We start from the raw sequence: 23,315 nt of genomic DNA on the forward strand, positions 1-23,315 counted from the left end.
CAAAGTATCCATCGAATTATCCAAATCCCATGGTCGATGGGAAAAGAATCTCTCTCTCTCCCTCTCCCTGTTGCGTGGAATGGAATAAACGAAGATACAGCGATCATATAAGGATAAGAGCGTATAACGCGCAAGGACTTTCTCTCTCTCTCTCTCTCTCGTGGGAAAGAGAGGCGGAGAGTTTATAATCGTGGTGTGCGCCCTCCGTAAATGGCGGGCGACACGCGTCCGCTGCAATCACCGCTATCACGTACAGTCGTATTACGAAGGAAAGGAGGAAAACAAGGACGGGTACCGCGGCGCATCTCTCCGTGATTATGGAATTCGCATTATGCAACGTTACACAAAGTGTGTTCCGTTTTATCGGATTAATTACCTCGCTCTTTATTCCATTCTTTCGTTTATCCAACGGGGCGGCCGTGCTAACGCAGCCCGTTTCTACCATACGCGGATATACTACTCGCACGCCTCTTTCAGCCCGTCTTTTGTTTTTACGTCGAGGATGACGCATCGACGGATTATCTTCGCTTCTCGGGTCCGTTTATTAATATCGAGCCACGCTTTCTTGCGTGTACGCTCTCTTTCTTTCTTTCCTCCTCCATTTTCCATTTTTTATTTCACTCCTCTCTTTCTCTTCTTTTATTTCTCCTTCTCTCTCGCCCCTGAATCAACCCACGATCGAAAAGAGAAAGACGGTACAGCACACGGTACGACACACGGGTTAGCTTTTGTTGCTCGTTGACGGACGATACGGATTTGAGCGGTGGTGACAAGTGAAGTTATTGAAGTTCGGAAAGCAGAGGGGAAAAGGATACGGCGGCCGACCGCGAGCGTTAATTGTCGTTGCAACAACGCCCCGGCCGAAACGAAGGATTCCGGTGATTTTTGTCGGCGATTTTCGGCGCGGGCGGAGGAAAGGAAGGATGGACTCGAGATTGAAACGCCTTTTAAAGAGTTACATTCTCGAAACGTTAGTTATCGAGGCGATCGAACGAATGGAAGGAATAAACGCTTATCGGGAATCAATTCTCCGCGCTATTCCTACTCCCCGAAATCTTGCCGAAAAACCCGAAATCCCGCGAGGATACAGGAGAGATTCGTTTTAACGTTTCGTCAAACATTTGTATTTTATTTTCCAAACGTCTAATCGGCGACTATCAACGTCGAAACGATTCCGCGACCGCAATTAATTCGAATCGTACGAGCAACCTTCCTTTCTCTGTTTCTCCGTATCTATACACGCGTGCGCGCGGGTATATATACATATATATGTATGTGTTGCTTTTTTCCCCAGGCGCAAATGAAAGGAACGAGTTCGCCGCTGTTCATCACGCTCGATTGTTATATATGTCTTCTGATACGGCTGCTTGGCGGTTGATGTACGCCAGCAGAGATCGCGGAATCTCCCTCCCGTTCGGGGAGGATCGATCTGATTTCACGTAATTGTAAATTGCCTGATCGGATCGGACGAAAATCAAAGATGCGCGATCTTTTTTTCTTTGGATAGAGATTTGTCGGGTGTATATATATATATATATATTTTCTTTGATCAACGGCGTTACCGGCGAAAACGAATAAACGTCGCGAGGAAAGAAAAGAGATTTAAGCAATGAATCGTTACTCGCTCTCGGCAGGGAAACAAAAACGGACGATCGTTACTCTGTAACCGCTATAATCGCGGTTTTGCTAGATTTAACGGGCCATTCGTCGGTGAAGATTGTTACATTATACCAAGAACGTAATCTTCCACACCTCTCACTTCCTCGGTCACCTTTCTACAAAAACGATCGTTCCTCCGAAACGTTAGCGAAACGCCAATTTAATCCTCTGAAACCTATCAAATATTCAAGTCCCCGCCAAAACGCCGCCCTCTATTCTCGCGCAGATTTATCTCGTGAGCGCGTAACAAAATCCCACCGTTTCGCCATATTTTCTGCGTTCGCTCTCCGAGTCCTTTTTGCTCGGGGTGAAAAGGAAAAGAGAGAAAGAAAGAAGAAAGAAATAAAATAAAAGGGGAAAAAAGAAAGAAGAAAGAATGGTCGCGAAACATTTTGACTCGAGCCGACACTGAACGTTCGAACGGGACGATCGAGAAGAGATTCGCGAGGCGAGAAACGATCCAAACGATCCTACGATTCATTTTTTCCCCTTCGCTCCTTCTCCATCTTTTTTTCACTTCCTTATCGCGCCACGTCAGGATTGATCGCCTGCATCTACATAACATTATCGTTTATTTATTCCGCCGGCTGTTACTGAAACGGTCTCCCGTATCATTAATTACGTTAATGAGTTTGCACGAATATACACGCGAACGTGTGCACGTATGTCGCGTGTATATTTCTATACACGTATAAATAAATACACACACACGCACATATATATATATACATATATTTATACCGGCGTTTCGTAATCAATAAACGTGTCGCGCGATTCGGATCGAGAAGACGAAGGAAAAGATGGAACTCGGTCGCGAGAACGGTCGAAAAAAAAAAGAAAGAAAGAAAGAAAGAAAGAAAAAAGTTTCCCTTTTTCGTTCGTTCGTTCGCGAAATCCACGAACGAACGATTCATGTCGAATTACAACACTTTCGGCGTATCGTGACGTAACGTGTTTCTTTTTCTTTTTTTTTTTTTAAACGCGATCAAACGCGTTCCTTGAACGAGCAAATGAGAAAGTTTACGGGAGAGAGAAAGAGAGAGAGAGAGAGAGAAAGGGAAATGTTGTATCTCGTCGTGTATTGCGTCGTGGTCGAGTTCATAAAAAGATTACACGATTCGGGATCCGGGGGCCATTCCTCGAAATATCGAATATCTCTTAATCCGATCTCTTAATCCCCGTCTTTTAGAGAAGGGGACGAAGTGTGTATTCGCGGTGTATTTATCGAAACGCCCGTCTTCGATAGCCATGACTTTGAATTCTTTATCTCGAGTCCACGTTTGCATAATCCGTTCCATATCTCGACGCTGTCCACGACGGTGAACCGTGAAAAGCCTGCACGCGCTCGAGAAACAGCGGTGAAAAAAATACCTTTTCTCCGCGGAGAAAAATCGCGTAAAGAAAAGAAAAACATCGAGCGAGAGGAAATACACTGTGCAACAAAAATTTCAATTCTCCCTCTCTCTCTCTCTCTCTCTCGTTCGAACCTCCATCCCGGATCTCCCCTCGGCCACCTCTCATTAACCATAAGACACTCTCCAACGAGCGGGATACCTCCTTCGAGCGGAACGGTTTAACGGTGGAAACAGGTTCCCCCGTTTTGCATTTTTCCCGAATTTTCAGATAAGCGTGCCGGCCTTAAGATAAGAGCCGGGTTCGCCGAGCACGGCGACATTGGCGGTGAACGGAGGTGCAATTTCAAACGTGAGAGAAAGGGGGAGAGAGAGAGAGATGGCTTGCCGCGCGGTGGCCGCCTCGTCGAAGGTTGATGTATACAGATTTCGCGGTGAAGGTCGGTTTACGATATCCGGTATCCGAGGCTCTCGGTATTCCACCTATCCATGCTTTCTCTTGCAGAGAGCGCCTTCCTCCTCGCGATACATCAGACTGCGCAAAAATAATTGGCCAAGATCAAGGCGGAAAGTAGTCACGACGCCTGCTTTTCTTTTTCTACCTTTTCTTCTTCTTCTTCTTCTTCCCTTCCAATCTCGTCTCGAATGACGAGACGAAACGACAGGAGGCCCTGCTCGAGAGCGTTGGAGGAGATCAGCTCTCGATCAGATACAGAAACGGTGTATCTCGATTAATTAAAGTTAGAGGGAGAAGGAGATGGTTCGATTAAAAGGTCCCGTGTGCTGCGATCGGAATGACGTACGGGGAGAGGGAGGTCGACGAAGCTAGAAAGGGTAGTATACAAGGAGATTACGAGATTGCGTTACGAGCGCAGGCAGGTGATGGCATTTCGTGGCCACTTCGAGAAAGGCGGGGAGAGGGTAATCGATTGTCGTGCCTCGCCAACCCTTTCTTACGAAGGGAGGGTGAAGGACAACATTCTTTCATTCCGTTGCCGCATAAAGGAATGCTTCGACGTCACGTGACGGAATAATTCAACCGAGGGTATGTTAGATAGGGAGGAGAGGGAGAGGATGTTCGAACCGCCAAAATTATTCCTTCAATTCGAACGAAGATAATTGTGCAACAATCACGATCGTCTATATACCGAAACAATAATGAAAGAATCTAATCTCGATCTCGCGATATAAATACGTAGTAAAGATTGAGAGAAATTCTCGAGAAAGGAATCTGATCGCAACGCTCTCTCGTATATCGGATCAACGGATACGAAGATACGTCCGTGATAAAAGAAAAGAAGAAATAAGTTCGCTATACACATACATCGCTCGTTTATTCGCATTCCGCTCGTCTGCCACGGTGCGGTCCGAATCTACTTTCGATCCCATTCGAGCAACCCGGTTCCACGTTCAGGAAACGGGAACAGTACCTGTTGTACGGAATCGCGAAGGTTTTTTGCCGGGGACAATCAAAAAGAGAGGCGCACGCCCGCGGAGGGAGGAAGCACCGCGCACCCCCGGGACCGGTCCTCCACCTCCTCCGCCTCCTCCTCCTCTCTCTTCCGCGGCCTCTGAATGACGTTTTGGCGTGCAACCGGTTTACCAGCCAAGGAATTTCTACGAAATTAAACGTCCGCGATAAAAATATAGCCTGGCTTCGGTTGTTCCGCCGATAAATTAGAAGGCCTTCGCTCTAGATCCCCGTATAAATAAATATCAGAGCGGAGCTGCCATTCCGATCCGGGGGCATACCGATCCTCGTAGATATCGGGGGAGGGGGCTCGATTTTACTCCCTCAGCTTCGAGGGAAATCGTAGAAAAAGAAGCTTTCCTCGTGCTTGCGCAACCATCTCATTATAAATCTCTTCCTGCGATTTGTTCGTTGATTCCTGGGTGGGATAAAGGGTGAGAAACACCACTGCATAGAGGATTAACGAAAAGATTTTAGGGGAATACAAGAATAATCGTTACCTAGTCGATCGAGGTTTATTAGATCGTAAAGCCTTGATTTAAATGATGAGAAGATTCTCTACTTTCGAATGAAATGAAAATTAACCTATTGCGCTCTGGACACGCACGCCCGAAATATAAGATAATATTCCCGTGAGTCATTGCGTTAATCTTTTCGATGGAATAGTAACCTTGGGATATCCAAACGAAGGATCCAAATTAAATACAAAAATCTTCCAAAGATATAAATACATACGTATACATAATTTCTTCCATCTCGAATAAAATATGACAGTTGAATATTGATGTAAAGGTTAACGATCGAGCAAATGATCCAGCGAGATCGAGCACGGCCAGTTTTACGAGCACGACGCGCGAGTCGCGTATGGTAATGACGGTCGAGAAGGCGGATCGCGAGATGTATCGATGCTTGATCCACGAAGGCAGTCGGGCCGGCATTATCACGCCGAGTGAAAGTTCCGCTACGTCGTTATTCATGGCGAAATGCGTTCCACTTCTTTTACTTCTTTTTCTCCTCCTTTCTTTCTTTCTTTTTCCTTTTCGCCTCCTTTCCTTTCCTTTCCTTTCCTTTCTTTTCTTTTCGGCGGGGCTCGCCGCGCGAAGGGAACCAAGCGATCGTTCCCGGAACGTAAAGCGATTCGATCGGTCGTTTCGAGCTCTCCCTGTACTACCGGAGAAAAAGCTCTCCCCGCAGCGTAGACAAAACACGACGCGTTACACCGCAAACTTTATTCGTGGAGAGGTGGAAAGCTGGTTAAAAAGCGGCATCAGGCCGAGTTATTGGGCGCCCCCTTTGACAGATCCCCATCCGTAAAGAATTCCCTTCGTGTCTTTCGATCGATGTTTACGTATGCAAATAAACCTTTTGCGTTTCCGAGCCATTAAGCGGAGATTTACTGCTCGCGCTCGCGAGATTGACCATCGATGGAGTGGAGTGGATTAGAAAAAAAAAAAAAAGAGAGAGAGGAAAAAGAAACAAGAAAGAAGAAAGAATGATCGAGAAGAGAATAAGTATAACGTTTCTTCGTAACATTTGTCGAGTTAGGTGAAAGTCAAGTTATATTATTGCTATGGAAGATGGATTATAAGAAGTGAAAATGTATCTTGAAAATTGGAGACGAGACAAACTCGTAAAAACTCGTATAGATTTTTAATGACTAGAAATCTATCGGCAAAGGATTATTAATACAATCTCCTCTCCTCCTCCTCCTCCTTCTTTGTTTCCTTCGAATACGTGAATAGTGAGAGGTGGGCAGAAGGAGGATAGAGGAGAACGGAGACAGGGTTAACTTGTAAATCGTCCCGGTGCTACGGTTCTTTCTCGTCCAATTAAATTTTCAGATGGTGTTGATCGCGGCCTGTTTGCGCATCGGGAGTCAATAGGTTGTCTACGAAGAGAGAGAGAGAGAGAGAAAGAGAGAAAGAGAGTCTGCCAGCGCTCGGCCAGCCACGAATGACAACGAAATAAAGCGATTATTTGTCTACGTCGCGCCATTATTTCGTCCGTTTTTACGGGGGAAATCGGGTATTACCCGGCCCTTCTATGTGAACGATCAACGTAAATCGGATGATTCTTTAACGAGATTTCGATCGGGGAACGCAGCAGCATTCGAGTCGCATTAATATTTCGCCGCGTTTCATTGATTTTGCAAATTGCGCCCGCATCCACGAACGAACAGACAGCACAGTCGGAGCCTGTCCTTTTTTTTCCCCAACCGTCCTCTTTCTTTTCCTTTTCTCTCCCTCTCTCCCTCTTCTCCTCTCTCTCTCTCTCTCTTTTTTTTAACCAGCCTTTTAATCGAATCCCGGCGTTAATACGTTGGACCAACGATTCGACACAAATTCGACACAGTTTTTCCAGTCTGTTAACGATCATTGAATTATCGAACAACGATTCGTTCCGATTGCCGCCTTATAAATTCGGAATCACCGCTAATGAAGCTACATCGAAACAAAAGGGGAGGGGAGGGGAGGGTGGTGGATGGGTCGCGACGAGTCAAATCGACGGGGGAAAAAAGGGGGAAAAAAAAAATACGAGAAAGAATATAAATCGATCGATTTTCGACGGGTATTTTTCGCGGCAACGCAAAGGTCGTGCCGCAGTTAGCCGCAATCTTTCGGCGAATAGACGGTCGGTATAACGGCGCGGTTAACAAGATGAATTGGACAGTGAAACGAGACGAGTCGTCCGGCGCACACAGCGAATTTACGACAAAAAATTGCGTCTTAAAAATATATATCGGGAAGGAAAGATTTCTATAGATCTAGAACTGGATCGCTTATTTACATTTCAAATTTTTTAGAAATTCACCACCCCGGAGGAATAGTAAAATCGGCTGGAATGGATGGAATAATTGGAATTTGAAAGGAATGTTGTAAAAAAAGAAAAAAAATGGATGATGTCGAAAAAAGATTCTATCTCCATCGACGAATTTCTCTCGTCAATCTCAGAGACAAGATACAATACCACTATCGTTGTGATTTTTTCCCCCCCTTCAGGTTCAAAGATCGTTCTCGAAACTCCCTATGGAAAATAGGGAGGGAAGGGGAGAGGGGGCGATAACGCGAGCTATCGAAGAGAGAGGGTATCCCGCGTTCACGCACGATACCCTGTCTTCCGACTTATCGCGGAGTGAACGAGCGGCGACAATAAGGTTTTTCCTCCCATCTATCTTCCACTCTCTAATCGTTCATCCAGGAAGATTTCCTCGCGGCCCAGCCAAAGTGCACTTAGTCGCAACCAAGTTTCGAAAGCATTAATTCCCAACGAAATTTATTCCCGCTCGCGTAAACAACCCCTTCTCTTTTTCCTCGAAATCTCGATTAAGGTCTCGTTAACGCGGAGGAATCGCACGATTTCGAACGATAAGCCATACGGTGTTTTCCCTATGATCCTATGATTTCCTCGAAACTTCCAAGTCTTTTAATCTCTCTGTGCCGTACAGAAGATCTCTAGATCTCTAGGTCGAGGCAAATGATCGTTTAGATTTTACAGTACGATATTTATATTGTATTATTGTCAATAGCGTAAAACTAGATTTCGTCAAATCGGTCCAACGTTGAAATTGCACCAACGATGTAACGCGCGACTTGTTTATTTCTTAACGAGGTCTTCGAAATCGAGGTTTAAAAAAGGGAAGCGTTCCAATAGCGAATATCGATCATGTTTCTGGCGATGATACAACGATGATTTACGATTCACGATCGACACCTTGTCTCGGGAGAAGGAGAAAGATTGAGGAGAAGGCAGTAAAATTTTCTACACGATACGAGATGTTATTGTTCCTCCTTTTCACAGATTCCTCGATATTCGTTCACGCGTCCCTCGAAGGGAGGAGGGACACTTCCGTGTCAAAGGAATGGCACGGAATCGCGAAGGAATCCCGACGAAAGAAACGGAATGGCTAATTACGCGGGAGACGGGTTTCAAAGATTTTCCTCCGTGTCCACGGGATATGAATTCTTAATCTGCATCCTTTTTTTTTTTTTCCCCTAAAGAAGAGACATCGCCCCACCATTGTTTCGTCCCTTTCGTCAAAGGATACGATTCTTTATGGTAATTCGAGAGATACTTTTTTCCCCTTGTTTTTTTTTCCACGATTGAAAAATTATTCCCTCCTTTCTCTCCCCCTCCCCCTGAATCTAATATCACGATTAAAGATAAGCGCAAATCGAGAGTGGCTCGCTATTATTCCAAAACGATCGTGATCGATCCAACGATTCTTACCTTCTCCTCCTTCCTCGCCAATTTCAGTTTCCCTCGAGACAACGCAACATCCCCCCCTCCTTTCCCTCCTATTTATTTTTTTTATCGAAATTCGTTACTCTCACTCCGTTGGAACAGAAAGGAAGATGTTTACTCAAGATTTTTAACAGCGCGAACAGCTTCGAGTCAACAACAAATTTATCGTTTCAATTTTTACGATTTCGCCAATTTCTCCTCCGCGATGATTTTATCACCTGTTGGGTAAAATTGCGTACGGGCAATAGCCACGCAATCCTGTTAAACTGGTAGACAAGGTGGCCAAGGACAGAGGAGGCCAGGTTCGTTGGCTCGACAGAAACGAGAGAGTTATCTTATCACTTTCATCGGGCTTTTATGATACGCGATACGAACAATCGGGCTTATGAATAATTCCTCGATATTATAATTACTCGAATCGATCTTCGACGACGAGAGGTATACGCTGCCGATTGAACGCGCCCTTTCCCGTCCACGATACGGTCACGTTGTCAGCCTGCCAACTTCATTGAATGCTAAAGGCTCGGCCGGCGATAATTGCAGTTGTCGGGGGACAAAGCTTCGTTCGGGTTTTCGAGCTGTTTCTCGTCTCCGTGCCACGATTAGAAAGTTGGGAATCCGAGTCACACGTGCACATCGACGGAAAGGAGAAAAAATGGAGGGGAAGAAGAAGAGGAGGAGAAGAAGAGCGGGAGTTGGAAACGACTATCCTCGAAACGTTCTTCCATCATCCGTTGTTCTCGGTGATAAAATTTCATTGGGCCAAGAGGAAACGCGGGAAAGAAAGTTCGGGAGAACAGATTGTCGAGGAAGGTGTTGCGAATTTCGAGACCGACGCGGGCGGAATTTTCGAATTCGATTTCCCGCCAACAGAGACGCGAAGGGGGATGATCTCCGGAATCGGTCGAGTGGCTCGTCACAATGTAAGAAGCGTCCCATTTGACACAGCCGCCCGATATCGTTGAACCCGAAAAAAGAGAGGGAAAAAGGAAAATAAGAAGGAGGGAGGTAAGAAAAACGAACGAGACCGCGTCCCGTTGCTTTACAAAGGGCTTCCAGATGGGGTGGAAGACGGGGACGAATCCGTGAGGAGGAAGAGGAGGGGCGGGAGGGAGTGAAACCGAGTGAGCGAGGGAACTGAGAGCGAGAGGAGGAGGGGAGGAGGAAAGAAGAGGAGAAGAAAAAGAAGAGAGGAAAGGAGAAAACACAGAGGGTGAAAGGGGTCTCGGGAGGGGGAGGGTGGAGAGAGAGAGAGAGAGCGTTCTTCGAATTCGATTTTATGCCTCGACGGAGAAATTTCGTGGCGTACCCAGAGAGTACGTTACATTATCCTTTGGCCACGTCCAGAGGGAGAGGAAGGAAAGCACCGTACTCGACGAGTGGCCATTGATTTTTCGGAAATGACTGGCCGATTACGACGAAAGCAGAAGCCGTCTTTACGATTTGTTTTGGCGGCGAGGAACGCGTAAAGAGAAACGAGGGAGGAGGAAGGAAAAACGCCACACGGTGGACGCCACGCGCGCCACGTACACACGTACGTGCGCACACGTTGGGGGCAAATACGCGTGCACGTGTACACACGTAAAGGGATGGAAAAGGGGAGAGAGAACGTGGTTGAGGGGAAAACGGAGAGAGTGGAACGGAGAGAGAATAAGAGAGAGGGAGAATGGCGGGGAGAGAGAGAGAGAGAGAGAGAGAGCGAGAGAAGAGCAGGGACAGAGAGAGAGAGAGAGAAAGAAGGAAATGGCTCGTGGTTACGCATGCGCGCTTTTTTCGTCAGACAGCATTTTTAAAGATTTTTCCTCCCGTAGCAGCTTGCAGATTTAAGTCGCCAGGTCGATCCCGTCGATTCTCGAATGCCCCGAACACCGCCTGCACTTCGTTACGACGCGCGCCGCCCATTGCAACGGCTTCGAATATTTTCTTTCCCTTTTTCATCCGGTTTTTTTTTATTTTTTCCCCTCCACCCCCATCTTTTTTTCCCCTTTTTTTCTTTTATTCCACCCCTTCCTTTCCATACGTTCCTCTCGTTAGTCGTAGCAGTCTTAATTTTCAGGGGGAAAAATTCGCAGGGACGAGCGAATATTTTTTTTTTTTTCCTATTTCACGAAACACGATGGAATTCCATTCCGCGGCTCGAAAAGTCCCCTTTCTCTCACCGATTAATCGAAAGTCCCTTGTTTCCTCGGGTGAGACGCGTTCCACGAGAGATAAGGATAAGAGAAAAGTGTATCCTTTACGATTAAGCCCCCGTTAGACGATAGACTCTGATGGGTAGAGTCGAGGCACTCTTTTCTCTCGTGTCATGTCGTTTCGTCCAATCGATTTGCGCAAAAGTGGGATCGTGTAGCGTGACGCGATGCTTTAGAATTTATTACATACAGGAACAGGTATCGACGAATGCATAATCGGGACGTGTCTGACGGAATTGTATAACTCCTGTTTGAACAGTTGTTCCGACGAAAATGCGTAAGATCGTGGCCACGAATCAGATATTAATGCGATAGACAATTTGCTTTCTTTGGTGGACAACACCAGTTCAGATCTGTTTGGATTCGTTCCACTCGAATATGATATATATATATATATATCATCGATCCGTTTCCACGCGAGTTCGACTTCTTTTCTTTCTTTTTTTTCTCCTTTTCTACGTCAAAACCGGTAAGATGCCGGCAAAAGGGACGAAGAGATGAAACGATTAAAACGGATTTTCCACCCGAGTTTTCCCACGGATAAATGAAAATTATTTCGGGTCAAATAGATTTAAACTGAACAGCAAGGTTAAACGCTTTCCTCTTGTGCGTGCCACTTGAACCAGTTACAACTTTCGACGGACGCATTATTCGGAAAAATTGTTCGAGCGAGATTCGTTCGGTTTAATATGAAATTTCGCGTTTACATTCCACGGTTTAAATAATTTTCGTCTCTTAACGCGGGGAGGGCCGCGTGATCCATTACTCCGTTACTCGTGATTATTCAATTACACACCTTGTTTCGCGCGCAGCTTTTTTTCCCCGAAACTTTATCGACTTCATCGCGATATCTTTTTCGTGGATATCGAAGGAATCGAGCCGGGAAGAAGAATAAACCGGGAAGGGGAGGGGAGGGATGGGAAGAAGTTCAAGTCCAGGGGAAAGAAAACGGTAAAACTTGGCTACGAAGGCGTAGCTTTGAATCGCTGTTATTCGGAATGGATGTTCTCTCCCTTCTTTCCTCCTCGACTCGGATTAAACACGGTGGAAACACTTTCGAATTTGAAATTGGTGGAGACACGTACGAAGAGGCGAGATAACCGTCAACCATTAATCACCATTTCCCCGTTTCAATTTTAACGTCGTTTAAAAACATTTCAACTTTATCGTTACGAAATATGACCAGTATAAAACAACTCAGGTTTTTCAAATCGAATCTAAAAATTAATTTATCACTTGCGCGATTGAGACGATAATATCTAACGCTTGCACCAGTTATATCTCCAGTTTGGAGGAACAACGAACAAAAGTGGAAAAGCGATATTGTTCGGGGAACGAGGAAAATCAATTTGGTTTCGTTCAAACGCGATTAAATAATAAACAAATTGACGACGTTAGAAGCGAAGCGATTTTTCTCTCTTATTTACAAAACAAGTACCGTGTATCGATATTTTTCCACGATTAACGTTACACTCGTTGAATAATTATTAAAAATTCGCTCGATGTAAGCATTTGCACCTATTTTTTTTTTCCTCTTCTCCGTCTCCTTCTTCTTTCTCTCCTGTCCCCTGCCCGATAAAATTTTCAAAGATCGAGTTAACGGCAGAAACGAGGCGATATCTAGCGTGTTTCTGGTCTCGAAAGTGCCCGTTTAATTGACCGGGTGAAAGCGACTTCGTGGGCACGCGGAGTGAAGGCGCTGTCTCGATATGCGTACAATAAAAGAAAATATCGGATGCTGCGAGGAGAAAACCCGATCGGCGCGGATATTAGACGCGTGTTCTGGATTCGCTGGCAAATTATTATTCGTCGTTGCAACGAGGATACACACCCCTTTCCCTCTCGCCCGCTTTCTCGTCGCTATCGGGGGGAGGAGGGAAGGCTGTTTTCGAGTTGGAGAGACGGACAGGAGGCTCATGAAAACTTTATGAGAAGATTATAACCGAGTTTATCGCGGGCCACCGCCTCCAAGACGACGACTAAATTTCCACGAATCTAATTTCTTTGTCGCGCTCTTCTCCCGCGATTCGACAATCCTTCCTAATCGATCCAATTATCGATCATCCAGCTTTCCTTTTTCCTCGAATCGAATAGTGAGAATCCTCCTCGGGGACGATTTCTTTCAGAGGGAATGCAACTTCGGTATAAACTTTTTTGTATAAATATCTGGATGGTAGAGAAACAAGCGTTCTCTTTCCTATCGTTGCCCCACACGTCACGATAACAGAATAGAGACGCGACGTGTCCGATAAACGAAAGCAAGATAGTCGAGAATTACCCGCGAATCACCTTGGAACTTCATCAAATAATCATCCCCTTTAAAGCACATAGAAGATTTAAGAAAGAGAGGGAACTACCTTGGAGAAACTTGGAAAAACTTCGCGAGTGGAATAAACTTTACAGTTAACTACGAATCGTTCGGAAGATCAATCGCTCGTTCAATAATCACGAAAAGGGAGGGGAACAAACGAACGAACGAAAAAGAAAGAAGACGCGAAGAGTGACAAATCACATTCGTGATAAAACGTCGTAACACTTAAAAAAAAAGAAAAGAAAAGAAAAACTACAGAGAGAGAGAGAAAGAGAAATTCGCGAGCGAAGAAATACTTTATAACCCCGCAGCCGGTCGAATCGCTCCAAGATAAATCACGTTTTAATAATCTCGGAAGAAACAGAGAGGCGGAGGAGAAATGACAAAACATCGTGGAGGATGATGATGGGAAGAAAAGAGGAAGAAGAAGAAGAAGAAGAAGAAAAAGAAGTTGGAATCGACGCGTGCTAACGTCGAGGCAAAAGGCGCGACGATGGTTTGCTCATTCAATTAGCCTTTTCCCCGCGACAATGCGGCGCGTTCACGATAGAAATGAGTTATCAGGCGGGATGCGCTCACCGCCACGGGACAAGGCTGATTTCCATTCCTCCGCGTCGGAGGATCGGTTATTTTGTCGCGTCCTTGCGCGGCCACGTCGTGGCTCGCGCTTAAGATTCTCAGGGAACGCGGCTGATTTAATCGTACGCGGATAACAATACCCGCGGCTGCACGCGACTCGGCATATTGAACTTTCGCCGCGTGAGCAGAAACAGAAATGGCCGTTTACCAACCGATAGCGCGCCTTCTTTCGCATACATGTATACATATATATCTATATATATATATGTATACGTACATAGAGAATCGAGGGTCGGAGTTAATCGTCCCTCGTAACACTTGCACCTGCTGGAAATATTACAATCGCGAGGGACGATCGGTTTGCTCGTTTTCGAAGCTGTTTTCATTCATGCCGACGCTTCGCAGAGGGAGGGGTGGGGGAGGGAAGGAGAAGTTTAACGCATGTATCGCGGAATGGGCGAGGAACGCGCCAAGTGTGCACCGATCGATCGTTTTGTCCGATGTTACGATATAAATTCGTCCCTCCCTCTCTCTTTCGGATCTTTTTTTCCCCCGCGACGGATGGGGGATCGTGGGGATGTCGTTTTATTGGTATCAAATTCGCGCGAGTCGAGAATGAGTCGTGCATCGGTAAGCGATGCAGGGAAGAAAAGAAGAAAAGAGACGGGGGAGGCTTTTAACCGATAACCGTTTCTCTTCTCCTCGCGAGATCGAGATCCTTTTTTTCCCCCCCTTTCTTCTTCCTCTTCTTCTTCTTCTTCTTCTTCCTCTCGAAGATTCGTGAATGAATCTTTTGTAAGAAAGAATCGGACAGATCGGTTACACGTGTAACCGCCCATCGAGTTTTGTCCTCGACGATGGCTTCGAAATCGTGTCTCGCCACTCGCATCGCGGTTACACGGAGAGAAAGGGGGGCGCCTAGTCCGAGGCTGATTTATCAGAGAGAGATGAAAATTCGGGGGTGAAAGGAGAAAAAAAGGAAAGAAAAAAGATGGATCCGTGGAGGCAATGGGGCCGCCGCGAGACGGAAACGAGGCTCGCAACACCCGGGACGAAACGATTATTTACAAGGAATCATTCATCGAGTCCCTTTTCAACGGTGGGACGATGGTGCGCGCCGGGGCTAATTTTAGCCGATAAAACGCCGCCAGAATGCGTCCATTGTTCGCCAAGAGTCTCGAGGAAAATATGGTATCGTAGATTCGTAAACATTCGTAATATTTCGCGAGATCGCGATGCCGAGCATCCGTCCGTCGACTGGAACGATCCTCGATACGAGCTCGAGATCCGGAGGGATCCAGGTGACGGGGAAGGAACGCGTAGACGTTGAATTCGACGGATTAGCCTGGGCAATTCTGTTGTTCCTCGTCAATAGGAGCGGCGGGCGATCGAAGGGGATGTGAGAAAAGAGCGGAGGCGACGCGGGCAGGGCGGAGGATATACACGTATTGGCAGGACGCGCACTCAGGAGTTAAAATCACTCGTGGCTCGCGGAAAACATTCATTTGCAAGAGCAAACATTCCTCGCTATTTATCGAGTGTCAGAGGGAATACCTGCGGCCCATTTTCGTATCGAGCGGGGCTGAAGGGACCGACGGGCGTGTGCGCGCGCGTGGAAGGAAAAGAGACGAAAAAAACACGCGAATCGAGCGCAACAAAAACATAACTTTCCGCGATGGCGGCGCGAAGGGTGCTCGAGGAACGAGTGGTCCTTCTCTAGTATTCCATCGGTGTTATATAGCTCGTCAGATCGAATGTTTGTTTTCAGAAAAATAGACAGAAACGAGACGGGGAGTACACGCGAGCGCGTTAACACTCGTCGAGGCAACCCCCGCGAACCCTCCGTTGTTGTAGCACGCATTGACGAACGAACGGCCGAAACGTCGCGTAGCTTTTTTTTCCCCTTCCCCCTCTCTCTTCTCCGGCTTTGTTCTATCTTTTATTATTCCATCCTGTAGGAGCTTTGTTTTTTAATACTTTTGTCGATCGAATAGCACCCATGCGAGGGAGGGGAGGCCGTGGTATTTTTCTTTTTTCTCCTTTACCTTCGAATCATCCTAGAACGAATTCATTAGAAATATCGATATCATTTTTTTCTTTTTTTTTCCTCATCGATGGTCGGCGATCCGAATTTCCGAATAATAATACGTAGCGAACGAATACATTTATATATATATGTGTGTATATAAAAAAAACGGAAGTTCTCCATCGGTGAAAGGCTGTGAGAGGTAGAAAGGATTCCACGACACCTTTTTCTTTCACGCTATCTCGCCGTTTCGTTTCGTCGTCTCTCGGCGAAACGTACCAACAACGCCCAACTAACTTTATTCCGTTCGATCGAGCCCCATTTCCTTCCTATCCACGCCTCCACGTATCCACGCGCGTTTCTTTAACGCGCGCCACGCTTCTTCAACGCCCGAATCCTCGACGTTCTCCGCCTGTAATCCGGATAAGAGAATCCGGCTTATCGGAATCGTTAGCGCGAAACGAAAGCATCCTCCGGTGGAGGACGACCCATCGGCAAGATCTTTCACCGTATTCTTCTTCTACCTACCGCGGTCGTCGATTACAATCGACTACAATCACTTTCGACACTCGCCAACGCTGGCAAGGTTGGGCAAGATCGTGGCAACGATACGGAAGGAGAAGAAGTGGTTGTTGGCACGGCACGCGCCTCTCCTCCAAAGATAAATCAATCGGATTTATTCCGCGTTGGGCACGATCGTTTCCAAAATTTAACCCGAATTCTAACCGGGCGAGTAACGGATGAATAATCGACGGGAAAAGAGGATCGCCGGCCAAGTTTCTCGGCAAAACAACGGATCGGCCTCCCGTCGAGCTGATCGCCAGATTTTCCGCGCCCGAGCAAACACGCAGCGTCGACTCTCTTACGTTCTCGTTGATACGGAGCAACGCTCGTCTCTCTCTTATCGTCAGAAGTCACACGATAAACCCGTTGACGTTTATTTTCCAAATACATATATACGTACACACACATATATATATATATATGTACATATACGTGTTCTTGATTGCCGCGAATCGTCACGGCAATCTTTCGATTTCGATTTTTCTGGACGAGAGATCTTCAGGAGAGAGAGAGAGAGACCTTTCGTTTTCGGTTCGAAGGATATTCGATAATCGATGGAAATGTACACGAGAATTTACACAATTACAGATTATTCCTCGAACAATCGGGGATATATATACATCATCCGGCGAAGAAGCGAGAGGATCGTCGTTCGGCCGCGTGTTTTATCGCGCGTTGTAATAATTGGATGCAAATGGGAGCGCAAGTCGAACGCGAAGTTCGATAAGTTTCTACCGCTGGTGCGCGCAGCTGGTTTAAAAGTCGATCGAATATAACAGAAAGAAAGCTGGGACGGAGGAGGAGCAGAAGGGGGAGGAGAAAGGAAAGGATTTAACAGGATTGTATTCCGCGTCGATTGAAAAGTTGAACGTGCGACAAGTACCTCTGAAATAAGCAAAGTTCCACAGACCGATCATGTGTAGTTCTGGTGGTCCAAGTCGGGAAGCCGGGTTACCGAAGCTAAACGAGAACCAATCGTGTTATTCGCCGCGATTGACTTTATACTGTCCAATAACGATCCGGGATCACCAGCCGATGGCGATATCCTCGTCATGTCAACCGGCGAAAATGATCCTGTTTCGATGACGACGCCAAAGAGGAATATCGCGATAAACCTACAGCAGAGATAACGTTCACTCTTGCCGCGCTCGATAACTCTCTTCTCTCCCTCTCCCTCTTCCCCCTTCTCTCTCTCTCTCCCTCTCTCTTTGTTCGTTCGTCACTACTTTTTTTTTTTTTTACCTCTTCGTTGTATTTTTTTTTTTCGCGAAACTAGATTACAATTCGACGCTTCGTAGAAAGAGAACGAATCAGAGAGAGAGAGAGAGAGAGAGAGAGAGGGAGAGAGGGAGGGAGAGAGAGAAAGGATTTTATCTCTTCGATTTCTTCGAGATTTCTTTCGGTCGGATGCATCACCGCGCACTTTTTCCTCGGGACTCGAAAAAAGGGGGAGGGGGAAAGTAAAAAAAGAAAAAGAAAAAATGTTAAACGTCGAATGATCGATGCAATCAAGAGGAGGAATATTAATAGGAGCGCGAAACAATTTCGAACGACGCGAAACTAAGGAAATTTCGAAAATTTCGGATCCCCGGGATTGGCGAGCGCGGTACGCATAGTTGGTACACCCGAAACACCGTTGCTCCGTTACGGAAGCTCGCCGTTCGACATTTAACGCGAACACGAGACCCGAGGTAGCGTAAGCGCAACACGATATTCAAACGACGTGGAGCGCGCCTCCTCGACGGCGTCGTCCAATCGAACAGCGACAAGAACACTCGAACAACCGCGATGAAACAGAACTCTCTTTCTCAACGTACTACAACGAGGATGATCGTCCATTTTCCACGAGCGTTGCTCGATCGTACGTTGCACACGATCGACTCGAACATCAACAACAATAACAACAGCAGCAGCAGCAGCAACGACAACAACAACAACAACAACAACAACAACAACAACAACTGATCACTGATTTCGTTCACGTATCGCGCTCCCGATGCAAACGAACCGATCGGGGGAACGTATCCGTCGATCGACGGCCACAAACACGTTGAACATCCCGTCGTTCGGGAGCAATGCACCAAAAAAATAAAAAAAAACGAGACTACGACTCCGTTCCGAACCATTCACGGGCACCAAGATCGCGGACGATCCGATTTCTCACGAGGGACCTTCTCTCTCGGTCACGAGCAACGCGATCATCGCGCACAATTTCTCTCTTCTCCCGTGGTCGTTGCCAATGTTCACCTTGACCAGGCAGGCCAGAAGGGCCGGTAGCAGCGATCGGGTTCGATCGTATACCACCCAACGTATTATATATACATATATATATATATGTGTATATGGTGTACACGTATATATACGCGTGACACGCGAAAGAACGAAACGAGATCGGAACGAGATCGGTATTCGAAGGACTCGCGGCGAGAGTCTCGTAGTCGTCGAGCAAGCACCACGAACCAGTACCCTCGAAAACTGATTGCTCCCGGAGAGAGAGTGTTTCGTCACTCTGCACTGGCGAGACGATAATTTCAGAGGCGATTAGATGACCCAACACCGACGATAGTGTAACGAGACCGTATTTTGCGGATCAGCAGCCTCTCTCTTGCTCGCTCGCTCCTATACCGCCCGATCCCTCGCTCTTTCGCTCACGCCTCGCGCCTCTTTCTTTCCGTCTCCATCTCCCTCCCACTTCCCTACGTTTCTCACTCGCTCTTCCCTCCCGCTCCTCGCACTCTTTCTCTCGCACACTTTTTCCTTTCTCGGGTTTTGCAAATCGCCGAAGCGGACACGATCACACCGACGGATACCGAGATTCTTCACGGTTCTCCCTCTTTTTTTCTCTCTCTCTTTCTCTTTTTTTATCCCCCGCTTTCCTCCTCCCGTCTGTTCTCTCTCTCTCTCTCTCTCTCTCTCTCTCTCTCTCTCTCTCTCCGACTCTTTCCGTACTGTTCGCTGGGGTTCCTTCACGATTCCCCGACTCCTATCCCTATACCGTGTTCACCTAATACCCGTTTTCTTTTTCTCTCTCTTTCCCTCCCTTTTTTTTTCCTTTTTTTTTTTCGGAGCACTGTTCTCCACGAAGACGACGACGATGACCGGAATAGAGAGACGCGGAGCACACCGGTTCGAAGAGGAAACGTGATTCGTCCGGTAACGCTCCACTCTCGTTCTCTCTTTCTCTCCGACTACCAGAATACTATAGGAGCACACACGAGTTTAGAAGCGGGCACGTGTCTAGCCGGCAGCGTGTTTTAATCAGTGTTGGAAGAGCACTTATCCGTTAGTAGGTGCTGGCGCGGTAGTATCTGTCTTTGTCCCGTGTGTGTATACACAGCCACGGTCGTTCCGTGAGTGTGCACGCGTGCGTGTATGCGTATATATGTGTGTGTGTGTGTGTGTGTACGTGTGTACATTGTGTGGGGGAGTCGTCGGTCGGTGGATCAGGAGGGAGCGGACAAAGTTGCCGAGAGAGAAACGAACGGAGATAGAACGCGTGTATGCTCGTAGTTCGGTTGTAGGTATACGTGTGCCGCTGTAAGTGTGTTGGAGCGAGCCAGAGCGAGGGAAGGAGGGAGGGCGGGAAAATTCGAAACCGCGCGTATACAGCGCGCGCTCGCGATGACGTAGTTTTGGCAAAACGTGGACGACGCACAGGTGGCCAAACGATTCGATGCGTGTGATTTTTGGTTCGAGGGATTTGATGCTCGTGGTTAAATAACCCGATGATGATCGATTTTTTAATTTGCTCTTTTTTCTCTCGCTCTCGCTCTCTCTCTCTCGCTCTCGCTCTCTCTCTCTCGCGCTCTCTCGTTTGCGGGACATCGATGATTTCAACGAAGAAACGGTTATAATATATTCCGGTGTAGTGGATTGCTGGTTGCTGGTACTCACCGGAGTTGTAATATTCCTTAAAGTAGCGTGTCGCCGCACGCTGGACGATCGAGTAATATAAGTTCACGTACGACGTCGACTGGTTCTGTGCGGAGAGCGCCATTTACACTGCTTTTTCGTCGCGCGTTTTTCCTTTTCACCGTGTCGATATATATATATATATATATATTTATATATATACACGTATGTACACGTATATATATATATGTGTGTGTGTGTTTGTGTATGTGTGTATGAATATATTTTTTTTCCTTCTCTTTTTCCTTTTGTTCCTTCTGCCTCGTCTTCTGTACGGACGATATTCACGTACACGTATACACGCGCGTGTCCGTACCGCGTACGTATATACGCGTGCACGTAGGTGGTTAGGTGTCGTATAGAACGTAATGTAGATTCGAAGCGCGCACGTTCGCGTGATCACGGCGGGCAAGATGTGACGTGACGAACGACAAACGCGCGAAACGTGTGTCCCGTCTCTGGCTCTCGTTCCTTTCGTTTTTTCCTCTCTTTTCTCTTCTTCCTGTGTCTCCTGTGTCGTTCTTTTTCCCTACCACGTCGCGATCCCTCCGTTGTGACACGATATCGTTCCCCGATGATCGCGGCCGTGAAAAAAAAACTTTTCGGTTATTATTTAGGAGCCAGAACGAAAGAAACGCAACTTTTAATTTTTCCTCTCCTTTTTCTTTTTTTTGGTCTTTCCCCCGGTTCTTCTCTTTCTTTCTCTCCTCTCTCTCTCTCTCTCTCTCTCTCTTCTTTCTTCGTCCTTTTTCTCTGTCTCTCTCTCTTTCTCCTCCTCGACCGGTCCTCCCTTTCGATCACGTTTTTCCCGGTTACGGCCTTCAAGCAGCGAGACGGTCTCGCATGCCGGCTAGAGGCCCGCGACTTTGATCCTCGGCACACTCGCTTTCAGGTTACCCGCGCCGGTAGACACAAACTCGGTAGACTCGGCCTGAGCCCCCCCGAGTAACTCGCCAAGACCGAGACACTGGCGAGCTGCAGCGTTGCCACACTTCCGTCGCCGCGGTGCGCGCTCCCGGAGTGGGGATTTCTGGACTGGTTCGGGTTTGGGATGGTAGACACCGTGGTCGGGAGAGGACGAGCGGAGAAGGTGCCGGCGCGGCGTCGAACCAGTGGTGATGGCGGCAGGGGCGGATTCACGCGGCTCCGGTTCCGTACACGCGCGCGTCAAACCCGACCGATTCTTCCTTCTTCCACAATACAGGGGCACGAGGTGCGCCTCGAGTCCTCGAGTAGGGATGGAGAACCCCTAGATATCTCTCCCTCGTTCTCCGTGTCCCCTTTGGTTATCCACTTTCTGGTCCTTCGGTTGTTGTTTGACTGTTGCAACCGGTACGGGTAAATTGGGGTAGCGTGACGGGCAAAATTTTCTCCACGGCCTCGCATGCAGACGATTGCCGGTCAACGAGTTCCTCTTGATTTTGTCGTTAATTGGATGGTAGCGAATTTATACTTTGTTCGTGAGTCAATTACAGATTCGCCCGAGTCCTGGTGGTACCTCACGGTCCCGAACTCCGACTCCGAAACCGACTACGCTTTTCGGGATGAGGAGGACCGGTTCGAGCAATTTTCGAAGAATCGCCCGCTCGTGCGAGGGGGAAAACTTAATCCTATCGATCTGTTATTCGTTGTTTCGAGATTTCGAAATTGAAATCTCGTTCCCGACAAGAGAGAGAGAGAGAGAAAAAGGAAAGAAAAAAAGTACGCGCTACTTAACTTTCCTCTCACCGAACAATCCCGCGAAACCAACATCGGTGGACATTTCTATCTGCCGTTGTCAGGTATAAATACAACTTTCCCCTGTTACCGATCTTACGAAATCGGTTTAGAAATCGGTGGTGGAATCCAGGGGCGGCGAAACGCAAAGTTCGCCCCTGGCGAACGGAGAGAAGGGTGGTGGTGACGGCGATGGTGGTGGTGACGGCGGAGGCAGTGGCAGTGGTGGCGGCGGCGGTGACCGAGCCGGAGGAGAGGACGCATCCCAGGCCAGAAAAGGAGAGACGGAACGGTGGAGTCGTGGGAGGGAAGGAGAGAGGCGAATGGAGTCGGAGCAGCGAGGAAGTTATGTCCGTTGCACGAGCGTGGAAGGGATTTGATAGCGCGCATGGTGGGGGGCATGGGGCTGCGTGGTAGGGGGAGTTTCGGCGGAGAGGAGGTTTCGGAGTGGGGGCTCTTCCAGTCGGCTTTCCTCCCCCTCGTCTTCTGCCTCCCCTCGTTCGTCTCTCACTCCCTGTGGCCGATGTACCCCTCGATGCGCGGTGCGCCGTGATGCATCGCGCTGCCGGCCGCCTGTGCGAGTCACAAGGTATGCTCGTGCCACGAATACGAACTGCCTCTCCCAAATCAATATCAGTCGTGGAAAAAAAACGCGACTCGGCACCTATAATTGCCGAACTTCCGCGATAACCGTCTCTTCTCTCTGTCTGCTCTGTTCCCTGGCCGCCGCCTCGCCTCGCCGCGGGGGCGACACGGGGGCCGTCCCCCCTTCCACCCCCGGACCGTCGCTACGTTAGGTTAGGTTTCACGCGCTAGCTTGATTAGGGCCTCCCTCCGTGGCCCACCCCTCCCCCCATGGTATCACGCACGTTTCCCGCCACCCAATGTCCGCGCACGATGATTTTCACTGACTATGCCTGGCCGTGTTGTAGCCACGTGCACCAGCCGCGACACGCTCGCGCCCGCCGCCCGTTCGAAGGTTATGCCTGCTGCGAAAACAAAGCGACGACGGCTGCTGCGCTTTACTCGAATCGAGATTTCTTTCGTGCACGCCGCGAAAATACAAAGAAAGCCGCTCCCTCGTCTCGGTTCTCGCGTTTCGGGGAACATGGAGAATATGATCGAGCATTTTCCGTCCATCGATCGATGAAATCAACAACTTCGAGTTTATTTTCCCGATCTCGAACTGGTTTCGAGGGTTGGACGATTTCTCCTCGTAATCGAAACAATTCGCCGTGGCGAATATCGTGGAAAGGATGTATTTGTTATTGCGGTTATTCACAATGCACCG

General features: G+C 47.8%; 2 protein-coding genes across 6 annotated transcripts in view; one reads left to right on the forward strand and one right to left on the reverse strand.

Moving 5' to 3' along the window:
* LOC107992422 (zinc finger protein 135) overlaps positions 1-22,066 on the reverse strand; it is a 36,334-nt gene extending 14,268 nt beyond the window's left edge. Inside the window, exons 1-2 of one of the 5 annotated variants that reach the window (XM_062080042.1) lie at positions 18,214-20,265; positions 17,280-17,511 (exon numbers count right to left, since the gene is read on the reverse strand). In XM_062080042.1, coding sequence (XP_061936026.1) covers positions 17,280-17,313 — 34 coding nt within the window. In that variant the 5' untranslated portion in view covers positions 17,314-17,511; positions 18,214-20,265. Of the gene's footprint in view, positions 1-376; positions 20,266-20,290 lie in introns of those variants that run through there. The other 4 variants (XM_062080043.1, XM_062080040.1, XM_062080041.1 and 1 more) reach the window with 4 other exon arrangements.
* LOC107992436 (MATH and LRR domain-containing protein PFE0570w) overlaps positions 1-23,315 on the forward strand; it is a 129,547-nt gene that overhangs the window by 32,306 nt on the left and 73,926 nt on the right. The gene's annotated exons all lie outside the window — the stretch shown is intronic.

This window comes from Apis cerana, linkage group LG10 (genome assembly GCF_029169275.1).
Source record: "Apis cerana isolate GH-2021 linkage group LG10, AcerK_1.0, whole genome shotgun sequence".
Taxonomy (NCBI): domain Eukaryota; kingdom Metazoa; phylum Arthropoda; class Insecta; order Hymenoptera; family Apidae; genus Apis; species Apis cerana.